Source organism: Nanorana parkeri, unplaced genomic scaffold (genome assembly GCF_000935625.1).
Source record: "Nanorana parkeri isolate BGI_ZX_2015 unplaced genomic scaffold, ASM93562v1 scaffold103, whole genome shotgun sequence".
Classification (NCBI taxonomy): Eukaryota; Metazoa; Chordata; class Amphibia; order Anura; family Dicroglossidae; genus Nanorana; species Nanorana parkeri.
The window spans coordinates 1,472,966-1,492,081 of record NW_017306371.1 but is presented as its reverse complement, the minus strand read 5'-3'; the positions used below and the strand labels follow the sequence as shown (position 1 = coordinate 1,492,081).

The 19,116-nt window shown below is 39.3% G+C and overlaps 1 protein-coding gene across 1 annotated transcript in view; it reads right to left on the bottom strand.

Annotated features, from left to right (window-relative positions):
* The window catches only part of CCDC114 (coiled-coil domain containing 114), a 103,965-nt gene that overhangs the window by 13,161 nt on the left and 71,688 nt on the right, over positions 1-19,116 (bottom strand). The window contains exon 14 of the mRNA XM_018552963.1: positions 9,757-9,850. Within this exon, the coding sequence (XP_018408465.1) occupies positions 9,757-9,850 (94 nt within the window). The remainder of the gene's footprint in view (positions 1-9,756; positions 9,851-19,116) is intronic.

Sequence of the window (19,116 nt, the reverse complement as noted above, 5' to 3'; positions counted from 1 at the left end):
AATGTATTTCACCTTAAGTTCTTCAATTTCTATGAACACCCAGTTGATTCAAAACATTTTAATGCATTAAATATTGACATCAACAGATAAAGCGTGTGTGCGTGTGTATACAGTAAAGTTAATACACAATCTCCTAGTATTTATTTACTCATTCATATCATGATATAGTTTACCCTTTGTAAACATGAATACCTAGGTCAAAAATAGTTTTGAATTTACATTCGTCTTTATCATTTTGCTTTAGTTGGAGGGAACAAATTAATATCTGGAATGGTATTTGGAGTAGATAGCCTGAATTATAAAAAGGCAGCATGCAGAGATGGGCGTGCTGCACCTCCATGTGTACTAACATGTATTTAGGTTGGAGGACTTGATACCACCCCACCCTTGTGAAGCTGTGGATCCCCGAAACATGTACAGTAAGTGTCAGCGTCCTTGTTGGACAGAGAAGAGTTTGACAGTGTGGGTCTCTCACTAGGTTCTCCATGACAGAAATGCTTGCAAAATCTTAATGAGCATAAAAACAAATGAAAATGGCTTTCTTCAGCAAAACATAGAACATAAAGGCCTTAACTTCAGCAAAAAGGCAAAACAGCAAATAAGTCCAAACAGAAAATTCCACAGCCCCAGTCTTATAAAATGTTGACAATAAAATGCTGTTTGACTAAACTCCACTGCAAGACCCGTGAGTCTAGACCTATGTTGGATTTGTACGGATGTTTTTGTGGATGAGCACCCATGTATTTACCTTAAAAGTAAAGTTCGGCAGTTACCCCAGCACTATATACTGTATATATACAGTATATTGAGAAAGTGCCTTGTTAAAACAATGACCAATTAATCTATTTATGTTGCTTTAATAAAAGGGAAGCAGCAGGCGTTGAGAGGAAGGGGGCAGAGGGGCGACCACAGCATTCCAGGTTGCTAAGAGCTTTTAGCAACCTGTGACCCTCTGTCCGGCTTCCCGCTCAGCTCACTGATGGCATTGGTTGCCAGGGAGCTGAGCAACCAATGCTTTAGGTGGCATCCCGCCAAGCTCCTGGCAACCAACGCTCTAGCTGGCATCCAGCCAAGCTCCTGGCAGCCAACGCTCTAGCTGGCATCCCGCCGAGCTCCTGGCAACCAGTTGCATCAGGGAGCTGGGTAGGATCAGACAGAGAGACCCTGACAGCTCGGCTCTAACACAGCCACCCATCCCACTACATCCAACCAAACCCCCTCCCCAGACAATGGCTATCAGCAAAGCCACTCCCCCCCACCCAGAATAATTATCTGTTTTTTTTTAACTTAGCAAATACTGTTTGTTTCTAAAAGAAAACATTTTAGAAACAAGAGCAAACAAACCTATTATGCCCTGAACAGTGACAGCCGTCAAAACACAAGCAAGCACAGAAGTAACAGGTTGTATTTGCAAACTTGCTTGGTATCTGTGAATATTAAAAAGGTTTAGGCATTTTTAAAATTACCGTTATCCTTTAAGCTGCTTGTGCAGGCAAAGATCCAGGAGTCTGACCCTAATCCGGATCAGTGTAGGTGGCTGAATAGAGATTCTGTAATACACATCTACGGATAAATCTGATGGATCCATCAATTTGAGCCAAACCAAACTGGACTATGCAGAGGACATACAAGGGTACATCTGGTGGCCTTATGAACAGATTTTCCATGTCACCTGTTCAGTGTCCATACAAGCCAATTACTGACATACTAAATCACTTTAGAACTAATATGACAAATGCCTGGACTGCAGTTGTGCACCTTTACATGTGTTTTATTATACACATTCAGACTGCCATATAACAATAATGGATAAGAAATGTCAAACTTTAGAAAAAGAATGAGGTAATTAAAATACTTTCATTTCACCAAGTGCTTTTACAGTTAGACATAAACCAATTTTTATGTGTCAGTGTAATCCTACAATAGAGATTTGTTCAGGGTGAAACGTGTCAGACTAAGCTCCATTCACTGAGGCCGTCGGTTACTAATGAGACAGGTTAGCATGAAGTCATATCAGCGCTTTGTCACTGTCCCTGTCTTGCAGTAGAAGTATACCGACACTCAGGCTTGCATGATGACCTTTGATTTATTCTTATTACATCAACTCTATTCTGACTTCCCCTTTTCAGATACATTATAGATAAGGGCAAGTCCCAAATGATAAACTAGTCAATGACCTATTCAACATTTTGCCCACAAGTGAACTGTATGCGTGTTTTGAAGTAATATTGATTTAAAAACAGGGAAAACTAATATTTAATATTATATGAGAGAGAGCGAAAGAATGCAATCTTTGCGTCTCTCATCTGTCTTTATTGCATTAATAAAGCTTCATCTTACTGCAATTTGGGGTCCTACACATGGTCTGCTTTTATTTAACCCCCTTGCATCTGAAGGTTATGCGTCTGGAAAATAAGAACATTTAAAAAAAAGAGGATTTGTTGAAAGATTTTAGGTTGGCTTTACACAAGAACCTGAATATTCCCGTGGACACCATGAACAGAGGTGACATTGGCCATGAGTGCATCTCAAAGCAGTTTGCTTGCCTGATAATCAGCCTATTTATGGTCACCTTTATGCGGTTCCTATATGGATAAAGTGATACTCTAACTGGCACCTAAAAAGTATAGAATCTGTTTTTGTGCTGGTGGCTATTCATACAAGCACTCTAATTCCAACTAGGTTTATGCTATAAACGATTCCTAGCACTGCACTAGCATGCCTTCATTTTCAATCCAGGACATTACAACTGAACTTCAGGCAAACAGCTAAATACACATATGGAAACTCTTTTTTTCTGTATTCCTTTTCACCCAGTCCTGAGATTTACAAAGCTCTGCCAAGCTGGTGACCAGACTTTTCTTTAATGCAGTTAACCAGTATAGCTTGGTCAGATCCCTCCTCCTAGCCCGCCACTGGACAGAAAAGGAGCAGCAGCCAAAAGATGACTCATTGCTTTGCTCTCCTCCTGTGAGCATGTTCTTTGTCAACGCATGCACTTCAGCAATACCTTTTGGTTTTTAGTGCTGACACAGGAAGTTGAAAAGCTGAAACAGAAAACAGTGGTCTTTCCTGCAAAATGACAAACATTAAAGCAGTATTAAATCGCTGTGTCCTTGGTGGGTTTTTTTCCCCCATAATGTGCAAGTATGCACAGCATGTTTGGCCCTTTTGGCACAATTACCTTACATGTTTGCCCTTCTTTAGCACTGTCTGATCCATCTTCGGTCCTCAACTCTGCCCTCCACGGCATCCTCTTGGGCCCTTTGGTGGCCACCGATGATGTAATTCCTGCACAAGCGCACAGGAGATACATACTCGCCAGCATCATGCCTATTCATGGCATCTTAGAGAGGCCATGAATGAGCTGAGTATGTAAACTGCACAGTCCATGCGCCGTACAGTGTACACAGAAAATAAAAGATCAGAGGAAAAAATAGAAAGGATTTTTTTTTGGCAAAAGTGACCTTGTACGTCTTCTGCCAAAAATCCCTACCCCCTAAGCAATTTTTATTTTACTAACTTTACTTCCACTTTAAATGTAGAACACGTATGTTTCAGCTTTGCCTGGTATGTATTTTGCTGGCTTAGGTGGCAATAAAACTACAAACCTTTTTGGCTCTGCAGGTTTCCTACTCTGCCTTAGCAGCTGACAGGCCATGTTTGAGTTTGTATATGGAAGAACACAGGTTAGCAATGCCTGACCTAACCTCAGCAAATCATTCTCCCAATCATATTGTAGCCTTTTTGCTATTTTTCGATCAGTATAACACTTCTGCATGAAATCTGCTAATACATTTTACTTGCAAGCATGTAGGACAGCCCTGCGGCTTCCTAAACAGCCTGAGGCTAGTGAGACTTGTAGGAGGGCTGATTTGTTTTACTTGCTAAGTTTCCAAGTCCTTTCCTATTTTCATGGGACATGCAGGACAATGTGCCCCTAAAGAAATTCAGAAAAAAAGTTCACAAAGAAACACAAAGGACCTTCTTACAGGAGCTGACAGCAGCTTACAGAGCCCTAGGCTCCCACTTTTGGGATTGTAATAAGCCGTCACTTCGACATATACTTTATGCTCTGCTCCTTTTCATGTGCCCAGGTTACTCTGATGGCACCATATTTATGTCTTTATGCCATGAAATGTTAAGGAATCCTTTTAAGTAACATTGCCTGTGAAATGATTAGTTCTTTTCCTATATCAAAGATTGACAAATCCAGCAGACTAGAAAGGTTATCAAAGATCCCCACATACAATGCTGTTGTTTTAGTTGAAAGGCAGCTGTTGAGTGTGCCAGGGTGCTGTTACAGTTACCTCTCATAAAAAAAATAATAATGGACCAAGGACGTGTTGGCATAAACGGCATTTAGCACTATTCTGAAGACATAGGCTGACAGGAAGATTTGTTTTCAAAGTACAATACAGTGTAGTGTCACTATTCTTCTGTTAGGGATTCTGTATGAGAACATATTTGGCCTGATTTATAAAAAAAAAAGCAACAACCAAAAATTCTGAGTGGTTGTTTGTTTATATAATAAATCCCAAATTATAGATGCAGTTTAAGGTATATGGGTGATTGTTATCGCATACTATCGAACCACCAGGGCAGCTTTAATTTATTGCTACTGGAAGATTTAAAGCTAAATCCCAAGCAGATATTAAAAAGCACATTTATAAACTTATAAAAACCTGCAATGAGATGTTAATAAATAAACAATTAAATAGTATGTAAATAAACAGATCAACAAACACCACAATGTGGTGTTTATTGATTTATTTATATACTATTTAATTGTTTATTCATTGATATTTATTTAGCACGGTGCAGGTTTTTATTAAGTTTTCACAGTGTTTTTTTCAAAGATAGCACAGCTGCTTTTTTTTTAACACTGAGGGAAGGAGTGTTTAGCGTGTTAGGAGCATGAATTGTACGACAGAAGACATTAATATACTTACATATTTATTATTACTACTGCAAGGAACATGCTGACAGGAGAGGAAAGGGGAGTGATAAGCTGATCTTTCTGCCTATGCCCCTTCACTGCCCAATCACAGACTGGGGGCAAGGAGGTGACTTAGCTGTGTTGCCTAACTGCAGCAGAGAAAAATCAGATCGCCAATCCAGTTATTCTATTTGGCAGGGTTGAGTAAGGCTGAGTAAGGCAGGATGGGGTGGACAGGGCCAGAGTAAGAGCATCATGGGCCTGGTGCTGTCAGTCGGAGAGGGGGCTCTCTAATTAGGTGGCCGCTCGCTCCTGGGACCTCCTTTGAGATTACCAGCAAGAAGTTCATTCTTTCAGTAGTAAGAGATTAAAACTGCCTGTGTATATTAACCTATAGTCTGCCATACACACATAGATTTCTTTTGTTCAGCCTGAGTGGATGGACGGACAAATCTCCCCTGCTGGGCTAATGTATTCTGACAGCCAATGCCCACCACTGTCAGAATACCCAAACTGCTGAACCCAAACTGTCTTTTTACCCAACTGCAGCTGAAATGTTTCCACTCTGCTTCATTTACAATAGTCTATTGAAAAATTGACTTTTGTTGAGCTGGGTGGTGCCATTTCCGCCAAATCAGTAGGAGTCAGCTAAAATTCAATCAATGTGTGGCCAAGTTATGTCTGAGGGTACAGTGTGAAATTTTAATCATTTGTTAGCAAAAAAATTAACCCCTTTCTCTTACCTGCCTCGGGTAAAATCAATAAGCTGCAACAAAAAGCAACTGACAACAAGGACTTAAATCTTTTTGCTAACAGGTACAATAGATTAAAAAAAACAGATATAACCCCAGACAGGCCTTTACTTTAGTGATTTTAATCACATGAGGTCAGAAAATAGATAAGTACCTCATATGTAATATTGATTTGAAATATGGCCATTGGCTGCAAGACCTAAGTCCCATTCTACTGAGTTGTCAGATGTACAGTAGCTCAATGCTCAAGGTTGGGAAACACATTAACTTTTAACCTCTCTGTAGGAGGCATGACTTGTTTTTGACAATTGCTTTAATTGGATTTTTAATTTTATTTGAGGTACTTGTCAATAGGTGGTTACATCTCCTGCTACTAGAAAATCACAAAGCCCCAGAGTTTGTTACCCAGCATCATAGAAAAAAAACATCTGCAACATTACTTCTCTAAGGGCCCATTCACACCACATCCAGATTACCTCCAGACCAGACCAGATTGTTTCCGGACCCAAAATGCATCCTAATGTATCCCTATACTATTTCTGGCCTCTGTTCACACCAGTGCAGTCCGTTCCAGACCAGACCAGAAAAATACTGTATGCCTCATTTTGTCTGCTCTGGAATGCAATAGAACTGCTGGCAGGTTCACACCGTTTTCTGGACCAGATCTGGTCCGGAGAATGGTGTGAACCTGCCCTAAATCTCTGTCCACCAATCTGTAAATTGTTTAGCATGTTAGGTGATTGGTTTAAAGTTTTTTTTGTATACATGTATTATTGTTTACATGGAGGAACATGGAGGCTACCATTGCTGACCTTTTGGAAAGGTTTATAGCCTAACAGTCCTTAGCTTCAACACTTTTACTGATCTGCAACAAGCATGAAGATTGGAAAGTCTAAATGAAGTCAGAAACCCTGACCTTATTACAGTTCAATGATTCAGATAAAAGACCAAACCATTGGATTAGCATAACAGCCAGCCATATAGCATTTTTAGACAACAGAACCCAATAAAAAAATAAAAAGCAAATGGCTAGGACTAGGGCTTCCTCTGCTAGCACCTTACATAGCAGTTTTCTAAATATTCGATATTGGAATACGTATATTGTTTAATTTATACAAGACTCAGAAGAAGATTTGCAGGGCTATTCACAAAAGCATGAAGAGTTTGGAGTAGGCAGAAGCAGTGAACAATCTAGGACAACATAGCTGAACTGGAAAGAGCTGAATTGGAGAATTTTTCCAAATCAGCTATTTTGTCCTAGATTGTTCACTTCTCCTGCCTTCTCCAAACTCTTCACCCTTTTGTGAATAACCCTGCAAGTTTAAAAGATAGCAACCATGTTTCTTTCTCAAGACTTAAGGTAAACTTGATACAAACCTGGGCAATTCAGACCAAGCTGCATGTCAAAATGATCAGTAAATTCAGGATAATAGAAAGCTGAAATTATATGAAAAGCTTAACTTTTTCTGTTACTGTAAGTGTGATTTTTGCCCATCTCATCTCTTTGGCCTTTCCATTAGTGGGACCAATAGATGCCTGAATCTGCTGATTGAAGTCAAGTTTGACTTTTCTGTTTCATTACTTTTTATTGGTTTTCAAAGATAGTACAAATATGTACATTATATTATAGAGCACAAATTGAGTATCAGTTGAGTACAAATCATTGTGCATATATAAAAAGTACAGGTATTTGGTATTCCTCTTTATGAGCAGTGCAGATTGAGTTAGATCATGAGGTGTAACATTTTGTAGAAGGGTGAGGTATAGTGTCCAATCTTTTAATACATGTAGCGTGTTCCTTAAGATGTCCAACAGACAGAATTATGACTGCTGGAAGGATAGATCAACACAGGACATCAGAGAGAATTTAGGCAACAGTGAGCCAAGCTTGACTTTTAAAGGAAAAGTAGAGATATGCCTAGAACTTGCCTGTTTCTGTACTCATCATTGGGGAGTATGGTTTTCGGTGAAGATAGTCTCCGCTTTTTCATCATATGCTCACTTTGAATTGCCTAGGTTTGCCACAGGTTTAGTTTAATCTGTCATCCATGACTGAAGGCTGTTTATTTCTCCATTATTTTCATTATATTGGTTTAGCTATTGCCCTTTGCTTGTCCTAAATGTATTTTTCTACTTGGCTCATAAATGGATCCAAGTATTGTATGTATGTATGTATGTACTTAAAATGAACCTGTGGGAAGTCAAAAATGTTGACATGACACAAGCAGCAGTTACATGACAGCATAAGCTGTGAGCGCGTCTTATGTTTTATGGCCTGTCACTCACTTGCATTTTCTCTACATCCTGTTAATGCAGAATAGGCAAGCCTCTTACTGGAATCCCACATTGAAATGGCTAATGCCTAAGCAACTTATCAACAGGCGCCAGCACACTAGGAGTGTACCTATGAAAACACTGGCTTTGAAGCAATTATTTACTTGGGTACTCCATGCAGTAAGGGAGCAACAGCTCATTAAAGAAAGGAAATGCTGGCAGAATATACACAGGTTCACTGCAATCTGCTTTTTATAAGCATTCTTGTGAAAATAAAGTTATAAAGCAGGGGATCAGACCCTTTCTTTCATTTTTCATTTGACTTTTGAAATTTGACTGATTTCTATAGGCAACATATGCATTTTAATTTAATGTTGTTTATGAAACAGTATGAGTTGCATTAAAATTTATCTTCCAGTGATCTGAACAAGCGAATATAGATTACAGTAATTTAACTTCTGATGATTGTTTTTTGTTTACTAAATATACTTGCTAAACTGATAAGTCACTAGGGCTCATTTATAAAACTGAAGCCAACTGTAGCATATAGAAACATTTACAGAAAAAACTGTTATCTCCAATCTATCCTAAAAATACAACACATGGAATCGTTACCGGAAACAGGACATTATAGGGAGCACGGTGCTCACACATAGCCATTAGTTGCACTTTTAAAAATCCCATCCCCCCCAAAAAATATATGTAAATTGTGAGGTATTAGTTTATAATTTTTCTAACCTCAATATGTCTTGCAAGTGCTACCCAAATATTTACTAAAATCACAACCCAACCCCACCCAATATGTTTACCTCAGTTTGGTGCAGGGTAAGAACGGGTTAGAGCCTATGTCAGGTCTTTACTGCCACTTGTACCCCTACTTTGGCGATTTACCCTCACTTCCTATCAGGACATGGGTTAGAACTTCTGACAAATGTTTATTGCAAGTTGTGCCTTCCTGTCCTAGTGACTCATGCACCTCCCATTTCTTGCATGGGTTTCACAGTGGCACAATCTCCCTTATAGGGACACATACAGATTAAACCTGAGTGGAGTTTAAACTCCTCTCCACACTATATGAAACTATGAAAACTGTCTGCAATAGGGCTGTATATTCTGGAGTTACATACGTTCCTTTTTAGACTAGCCAGGAAACACTGTATATACTAAAGCTGACTGTAATTATTGATAAAGATGGAAATAAAAATAGCTGCTAGTTGCTCTAAGGCTTATATTTATGCCTTGCTGCTCATAGTTCTTGTCTATCTAATTCTAGATTCTTCTGCACTGTCCTGGAGCATCTTCCTAAAAGACATGGGACATTCAGCATTCCCGGGATTTCGCCAGAAGGAATGTCACCTTCTCCAGTGTGGAAGCCTGGGCTAAGATAAGTATATTGTATTTTCTGACTTTCTGATCCAGAGGTGTTTTTTATAACAGGTACCATCCATAATTTTGAAAGGGAGTTGAGGCCTGATGTAATAAGTGGACCATGCCTTTTATGACACAGTTCTGCATTAACATTGTGTAACAGTGTACCAATCTTATAATGAAGTTATTTGTTTATCCTGCTAGAATTATTTTTCAATACATTTTCTATATATTTAGCACATTCAAAGCAATATAAACAGGTTTTACTTTTGTTCCAAAAACCCCTGAGATCACTATAAAATTTACATTTATAAATGACATAAAATGTTATGAACTTGTCATAAACCTTACATTTGTGTAGCTGCTTTATAGTAAATTATTGGTAACCTGTGGGAAATGTCATGTTTACATAATGCATCTTACCCCCCTCATGATTTTCTCCCGCAATTCTGCCTGTGTCAGAGGTCTCTCCTCTTCATCTGCGGTTAGGGACTCGCTGTCACTGTCATATTCATCTCTGGATAGACAGGCAGAAAGGAACAAGCATCAGCTGCATCCGTTGTAAACAGTGGTGCACATAAAGTACAACTCAATTAACATGACTGACAATTAAATAATTATTTGCACCTTTCTTACTAAGCGGTGAAAAAAGCCCCTATGCTAATAGTTTCTGAAAGTTTTTAGTAAACTCATAGCTTAAGACCTATAAAAAGTAAAATTTACACTTTACACGAATCAGTCTGGGATATGTCATCATAACCAAATCATATTATTCACTGAAAGAAATAGTACCTCTTTCTTTAAATGAATACTAACCACTGCTAGCAAGCAGCTTCCAACTTGCCATGGCCTCTGGCTACCAGGAGCACTATGGGTGTTATATGTAATTAGAGACTACAGAAAGCTTATGGTATTAAGACAGATCCTGTGTGGAAAAACTGCAATGAGATAAGAGGATCAGCAAGACAACCATTATGCCTGACCCCATGAATATATATAATTACAGACTATACATATAAAATAGGATATTTGTACTCATCTGCTATGGAGCATGATTTCTATAAATGGTGTTGTTTGTGTTTGTGAAGAGTTGTTGAAGCTATTTCAGTGTTTTGGAGATGCTTTGTATACCTATGGTTTGTTACTTGGCCAGGTAATAGGTTTGAAAATATTTCTGTCCCTCTCATGGGAGTCTTCTGGTGGAGTGTTATTGATTGAAGGGGGGCGGTGCGGTGTGCTGGGAAGTGATTTAGAAAGAAACATGCTGCTTGTAGGTTTTCTGATTTTATTATGGGGACTACATGGTTGAGGAATGTGTTTTGTGTTAATTAGCTGAGTGTTTGTGCATAAATATGGATATTTGGGCCTAGACTCTTACTTCATTTTCATGATACTTAACATCAACCATAAAATCATTTTGAGTAACAGAGCTTGATATTTATTAATAAACCTAGTGTTATACTGCTACCTACAGGACAATGGCCACATAGAAACTTGGAAGCCAGCCCCTTTGAGGCTATTACCCCTCCCGCCTGCTCAGTCATAACAAGCATTCCAAAGAGAGAAGAATAACAGATGAGGGTAGGAAGCTGTGTCCCTCAGTGAATAAAAAAAAAAAGATTTCACAGTGAGTATAAAAATCCTAATTAAGCAAACCTAGTTCACAGTAGCTCACAAGAAGAGAGGGGTAAGGGCTACAGACACCCAGAACACATACAGACACCAGACTCCATATCCACTTCCCAGCTAAACAGTGCAAAGAGCCTTCAAGCCAGAACCAGCACCACTGTATATAATAGAACCCAAGTTGGTCAGCAGACTTCTACATTCCTCCTTGCAAGAGAGCCCGGAGTGAAGAGACTCTCACAGGGTCAGCACCAAATATTTATGTCCTCCCCCAGCATGCACCACTGGCAATAAACAGCTGCCTACAAATGTTCACAGTTGTCTAGAATTGACAATGAAATGTTGTAGAAATATCTTACCATAACCATTACATCTGAGCCATCTTACCATAACCATAACATCTGAGCCTTCTTACCATAACCATAAGCCCTCGTTCACACCTGAACGTTTTGTAGCGCGTTCTACGCTCGACGAACGCTCTACAAAACGCTCAAAAATATAAATCCCATTGTATTCAATGGTCTCGTTCCCACCTTGGCGTATTTCCGCCCGTCCCTAACGCGCTACAAAACGGCCCACGCCTGGAAAGGTACAGGTACTACTTTGGGCCGTTTTGTTGCGCGTTTCCATTGGGATACAGCCAAGTAGCCTTCGGAAACGCGCGCTTGTCGCGCAACTTTTTTACCGCGAATCGCAGTTAAAAAACGCGCGACAGACGCGCATATGCAATACGCCTAGGTGTGAACGAGACCTAACATCTGGAGCCTTCTTACCATAACATCTGAGCCTTCTTACTACCGTGTTTCCCCGAAAATAAGACACTGTCTTATATTTTTTTGGCTCAAAAAAACACACTAGGTCTTATTTTCAGGGTAGGTCTTATTTTCGGGGAAACACGGTAGTAAGAAGGCTCAGATGTTATGGTTATACCCTGTTTCCCCGAAAATAAGACACTGTCTTATATTTTTTTGGCTCAAAAAAACACACTAGGTCTTATTTTCAGGGTAGGTCTTATTTTCGGGGAAACACGGTAGTAAGAAGGCTCAGATGTTATGGTTATACCCTGTTTCCCCGAAAATAAGACACTGTCTTATATTTTTTTGGCTCAAAAAAACACACTAGGTCTTATTTTCAGGGTAGGTCTTATTTTCGGGGGAGGTCTTATATTTTAGCAATTCCCAAAAATAGTACTAGGTCTTATTTCCGGGGTAGGTCTTATTTTCGGGGAAACAGGGTATAACCATAACATCTGAGCCATCAGAAATAAACAAGTCTCGTTGCTCTGATAACATTTAAAACTTTGTAAACACTCATAATGGTAGACAGAAAAATACACAGAGCAGAAAACAATACTAACTTGCCCTGATTCATTCTGCAATTTTTCACAGCAGCAATATCAAACTCATATACGACACCAAATAAAATTGAGTTCAAAGTGTCACATGTATTTAATTCTAGAAAAAAGGATTATACCACTCTAATATCGAACAACAATTCTAATAACAAGTGCAATTTACCTTTTTTTGTGGTAAATTAATTATCCGTAGTCACAATGCAAAGGCATGGGTAAAATAGGCAGAACCAAACAGAACAAGAAGACAAAGTTAGGCACTGGTGAACCAAAGCACAATCATGAGTCAATACACAGAGTCAGCAAGAGTGCTTGAGATTTCAAAAAGGCTACCAGGGCATACAAATTACAAACATCTTCATTTAAATATATGATTACAATAAAGTTTGGATATGGCATGGAAGTATGTTTTTTTGTGATTTGGAGTAATTGCAGGTGAAGGCGCACCTTTCAGCCGGCACCTGGGGGATCTCCACCACAGAAATCCAACCACAGAATTGGAACGGTGAGAGATTTTGTATTCATTGGCCCTAAAATGGTTACAGGAATGGGCACTTACAAAAAAATGTAAGTATTGTACCCTCATGCTCACCACATCTCCAACCGAGTGCAGGTATTTGCAGGTTTATTTTGTGATGTATTTTAGTGGTCCTGTACCACCAAGTCAGGAGTATGCTTGAGCTGGAAGAGCGATGAGAAAAATATAACATGTCATCTCTCTGCTCTGGGATAAATTCAATCTGCAAGTCCTTTTCCAAGCAAGATAAAAAAAGGCGGGCAGAATTGGTCAGGGGGGCAATTTTAAAGGGATTAAGTGTGGAACTGTGCATGCTGGGTCCCACTTCTTTCTGTGCAGTTTTATTCAAATGGGGTGAAGGCCTAGGTATGGTCATACTGCTTGTAAAGAGCAGTCGAGAAGTTAGACAACTGTAGCATTTTCCATCTAGACAGGGGTGGGTCTGTCAGAAAGGAAAGTTCAGAGAGCGAGGGGACTCCCTATAAAGACAGAAAATCCCTCAACCAAAACGTGCAATTTACATTTTGTTTTGCCACTGTATTGTCTGAAAACAACAAAGTATAAACTAGAACAACAACTCTATACTGTAAGGCAATTAGATGAACACAGAAGCTTTGAAGCAGACACTATACTGTGCTCTCCTTCTCCCCGGTCTTTACATAGAGATAGGCAAACCTCATCCCCTACTTGACAGCATTAGGATCCTGGAAATGGACCAGGAATCAAGCACTGCATTGTGGGAGGTGAAAAAATGTACACGTTTGCCTCATACCTGGAATTGCTGGATTTTTCTGGGGCCTGTAGATTAGAGCAGTGGTGGGACATTGTCTTACCTAGAGCTGGTATTGTCTGCTACAAACCTTATGGATTCCATTACTTTTTATATCACAGGCAGGAGTGTCTGAGTAACCCCAAAATATCCTGATTTAATTGCTCAAAAAGCAGGGTCCATAGCAACCAATAAGCATTCACCAATAAGGTTTCACCTCTTATTAGAAATAATTAAATATAATTGCTAATTGCAACTGCAATTTTGCATGAAGCTGGCAAGTCTTTAGCTGCACCAGTGAGCAAGTGTAAAACACCATAAAAAATTGGAAATACTTACTTCGTGATAACCATGTGCAAATTACTCTCAATATATTTTTACTTACATTATAAAGAAGCAACGATGTACAAAATTAATGTAATTAATTTCATAGACAGCTACGATCCACAAATGTGCAAGGCCTGAACATAAACTATAATTATGTTGTGTCTACACAGCAATAACTTCTAAGCTTCATAAATCATAACTGCCAGCCTATCAAATACTGCAGGATAATGAACTCTTTCAAAGGCTAGCATAATATTTTATCGTTGTTCATGCTGAAGTATTCTTCTACTTTATTCTGGTACATTACTTTGCGAATATGCAAAGTATGAGTAGGTGTGCTTAATACGAGGTAACTGTCAGCCAAGGATTTTGTCTGTCAAGCATTTATTGACGTGACCCTTGCTATTCATTTTCCTACAGAGGCTTTTATAAGCTTTTTCATGCACCATCCCTCATGTCAAAGCTTTCTAGCAATCCCTAGATAGCAGCTAAGAAAATGTGTAAAAATTGACTTTACCTTCAGAAGCTTGGATGTCCAGAGCTGCAGAGTGTGCCTAAGTTCAGGAAGTCTTCCCAGATACAATGGTATCATCCCTCCTCACTTGATTAGCTAGAATTACTATTTATTTTTCTAGTGGCTGACAGCTCACTCTTGCCACATTTTTCCAAAAAGGATACCAGAACTGCAACAACCCACCCAACAAAGTTTTATTTAGGACCACCCTTTGTGCAAAGGGTTATTTTTTTATTTATTCTTGCAATCATTTGGAGTTAGCCTTTTGTTAGAGGCAGTATGCATCTACTTATTAATGGTCACTTACAAATTAATGGTCACTTACAAATAATTATTAATGAACTAGTAACCGCAACAGATACATACTGCATATGCGTTGCCTGTAAGATACACTTTAGGATAAAGCCAAGAGATAATAGAATTTTAGATAGTTTTCTGTTTGGTCTTTAGTGGTTCATCCTGGAACATAATAATGTTATCTTTGACAGACTTTTAACAAAACCATCACAGGGCCAAGTATGCCTCATCGTCAGACTTGGTCTTTGGTAGTAGAAGAGAGGATGCCTAGTAATACATTGAATAGATACAAACTAACTATATTTTTCAGAGGTGTCTTTTGAATTTCTGTTTCATAGAAAAGTCCAGATGAGCTTTGCTAAGAAATTATTTCTATTCTGCGTAACAATAATGCAAGCATAACAATCCAAACATTTCAACCACCGACTATTGAATTTGAAGCTTAGTCTGACACATCTCTTTCTTTGCAAACCTTCAGTGGTTAACTGTCTACTGTATTGCTCCTGTTTCCACCATTATAATTTGAAATGAAACATTTCACTGAGTCAATAACTCAACTGTTTAAATTTGTAATCCTAGTTGAAACAGTGACATTAACTCATCATTTTGAATTGTGTAGTTATCTTAAAAATAGGATTTTTGACAAAAAAATCCTTTTATTGGAATACATTAAAGGTATACAGGATGGTAATTCAGGTACATAAGGTTATTGTGCTGCCTTCAGGAGATTGGACACCGGCAAAACAAAGCTGTTAGGACAGCCTTATTTAACCCCTTCCACTCTCGTTATGCTCCAGTTTTGTAGCTCCAGTTTTCCGTTGGGATATTACACGGCTGCCTAAGTGACAGCTGGCTCTGCCACTCTAGAGCCAGAACCAGCTATGCATGCCCCCTCCCCTGTCTGTTCCTTCAGAGCACTGGAGGAACAGATAGGGGAGGGGGGAATCCCTGCAGGGGGCACTGTCTGACAGTCACTGCTTTCTGCAGGATAAAGAGTCGGCATGTGTCAGCAGTCCAACACCAGCTCTAAGCAACGCGGAGAGTATATTTTATTCTTCCTTCCACTTCTATAGTTTCACCGATGTATTCAAAAGGGTAAACTGGACTGGTCCTTGCCAAAGTGCAATGATCAGATAATGTAGTAAAGAAGGAATTGTATCAGTGACGTGCGGTACCTCTTGCTCGGGGTGAAGCATTCCCCCCCGACCGAAGCACCGCCCCCGCTGACCAAAGCTCTGACTCCTGCCGGCCGAAGCCCCACCCCCACTGGATGAAGCCCCGCCCCCAAACCATCCCCAAGCTAGTGTAAAGGAGGAAGGGAGGAGACAGGGAGGTGCCTCCCTGTCCCTCACTTGCTCCTCACCGCTGAGGCTCCGTGACAGGTTACAGAGGCTTTCCCTGCTGTGTAACCTGTTAAGATGCCGATCTAAATGGAGAAAAAGCTGTCAGCTTCAGACATGAAGTTGACAGCTTTTTCCTCCATAATTCTAGGTGAGGCTCTGCCTCACCTGCCTCCTCTGACCGCACGTCCCTGAATTGTAATGCATAATGGTCAGATCCATGTTAATAAATAACACAATTAAATGCTTCATTTCACCAATCCCAGTTTGGTTACAAAACAGGTTGTCAGTTTGGAGATGTATTGCTAAAGCTTTGTGTCAGTTTTAAGTAGATCCTGTAAATTTCTGAGCTAGACAGTAAATGAGATAAGAGTTCAAACAGCTAAAAAAGCACATACAAAAAAAAAAAACCTGACCAAGGTTCTGCCTCTTCCTCACTTTATACAAAACTATAACTGGAGTAAAGCTTTTTTCTTCAGCCAAAAACAAAGCAGAATAAACATGTTGAGTTTCCTCCTATGGAGTCACAAAAAAAAATGCTCTTTATAGTCAGGATAAATACACTGGAACAGCAGTGGAAATAGTGAGACTTAAAAATGTACATTCTTGCCGAATGCCTTCCTACTTGCAATCACTGCAGATGTGTATGTATACTGTATATACACATTGATTTTTCTTGACTTTCCCTGTCTTGTATCTGGGTCTAATTTGCATTTTTACTGTATGGTGTTCCTCTAGTAAGCATGGTTACACTGTATTTTATTATAGAATAAATAATTTTTTTAAGAAGCCTATTCTGGACAGACATTATATTGTTACTGTGGCCAATGGATTATGGTCCCATTCCTTTGTGTAATTTACCACAATGGATTTATTTCCATACCTATTGGGCATAACAGTAGATTTTTTGATCACTGTCTCTGTCTTTATTTGGAACTGTCTCTCCTGGTAGCCTTTAAAAGTTTTGGATATTGGACTGTCTATCGACCTTAATTTGCTTCACCAATGTATTTGGATCAAAAATAAAACTACACTTACCTGTATCTCTTTTGCTTTGGGATACTTACTGATCCGTGGAAAATGTATCAAAAATTATAGTGCTAACGCACCAAATAAATCAATAAATACAAACTTCAGAATCCCAAACTTCAAAGTGCAATATACTGTACTGTATATAATCACTCCAGCTGCAATCCTGCTTATATATACACATTGTGATGTTTGGGGAAGTTAGCACAAATGGCGAGCGCTTAAGGACCAGTCTTGAAGCCGTTGTAACATAAAAAGGACTTTTATTTTCCTCCATAACAGAAAAGAGCTTTACTTCAGCAACACAACATACAGTCTGCTTATGCTTCAGCAAGTAGACAATATCATAATGTCTCACCAACTCAGGATTGTGACATATCCTCCATGTGACTCGTCCACACATCCCTTGTGTGTCACAGGCTCGCTAAGCCTCCTTGACTGATTCCCAGGTGCCTCCAGCACACACACAGCCTCCTGGCTCCCCTCTGGCTTCTGGGTGGAGTCCTCCTGACTCCTGAACAGCTCTGTTCCTCTTCCCAGCTGGGGCCCAGAACATTAGCCAGCACCCTTTCCAAAAGGGCTGTGCACAGGTGTGCAATTATTTGCTGGCCACTACTAAACCATGGACCCAGGAAATAATTCTCTTAGAAATCTCCCAGTTCCAGGATCCCATGCCAAGTCCAGAAATCCTGGGAAGAACCGCAAAGTCAGCTCTTTCCCAGTGCAAGAATTTGCCTCCTGGAACCGCTCAGCCCCTCTAACTGAGAGTCCTGGGTGACTACAACCCCCAGTTCTACCGTGGGATTGCCACACAATACCACAACATATATTGAAGTGTGAAGTTTGGGATTTGGCACTGATGGAATTTATATTTATTGATCTATTATTTTTGTAATTGTTGTTTACGGTATATTTATACAGAGGATACATTTATTGGTTGATTTAACTAAATGCGTAAACCTTTATGATTTTATTGCTGACATTACTGAGGAACTGACTATAAATATATTTATTAAGGATTGTATTTTTAATTTGGTTTACTGATTTCCCATATTTGCATTCTCTCTCCTATTCTGAATTATAAATATTGTTTTAGGAGAGTACCTGCCATTTCATGTGTGATGTTCCTAATTCACAATGATAAAAATGTATAAATGGTGCATTCATTAATCTTCTTGATAATAAACACTGCCAGCTCATGTGTGTATAAACATTTGCCTGGAGGAAGTTGCAGCCATTCAATGTGAAATGCCTCACAATGCAGCCAATGCACAAAGAAAGTACCTGTCATTTCATGTGCGATGTTCTTAATGCAGAATGATAAAAACGTGTAAAGGGAGCATTCATTAATCTTTTTGATGCCAAACACTTTCATGTGTTTATGAAAACATCACGTGTGTTGGAATGTACGTCTCGAGGAACTTGCAGTCCCCTTAGATGATAAGTCCCACAATGGAGGGGGATGTACAAACTCAGAAATATGCATGTGTATAAACTCCTGTTCTCCAGACTCATTCACTGACCATAACTGGCAGACAACTGTTTGATGACTATGTAAAAGGTTGTTGTTGTTGTGCACAAATGGTGGTGGTGAATAGACTTAAATAGAGCTGATAGTGGATAGTTAAATCTTTATAAAAACAAAGACTATAAATCACTATTATTTGCGAGGGAACCAGTTTATACTATAAATATCTGATTATTTATTCAGTAAATCTACTTTAAAGATGAGTGCATTGAAAGGTTTCATTTGATTTTACACTAGCTTTAAGTATTATTAACATCACTTGATATTTTTCTTTCAACATGCTCCTATCTTAACAATTTATATTAAAAAAAGATTGGCATTATTTATGATATATCTGAGAGGCTAAATCCCAGATATCATTAATGAACACAGTCAATTATATCCCTTCAAATACACATGTGCGCAGGACTATCCCTTTAATGAGGCGACCTCAGAGTTTTGCCTCAGGCCTCATTGGGTCAAGGGGGGGGGGGGGGGCGGGGGAT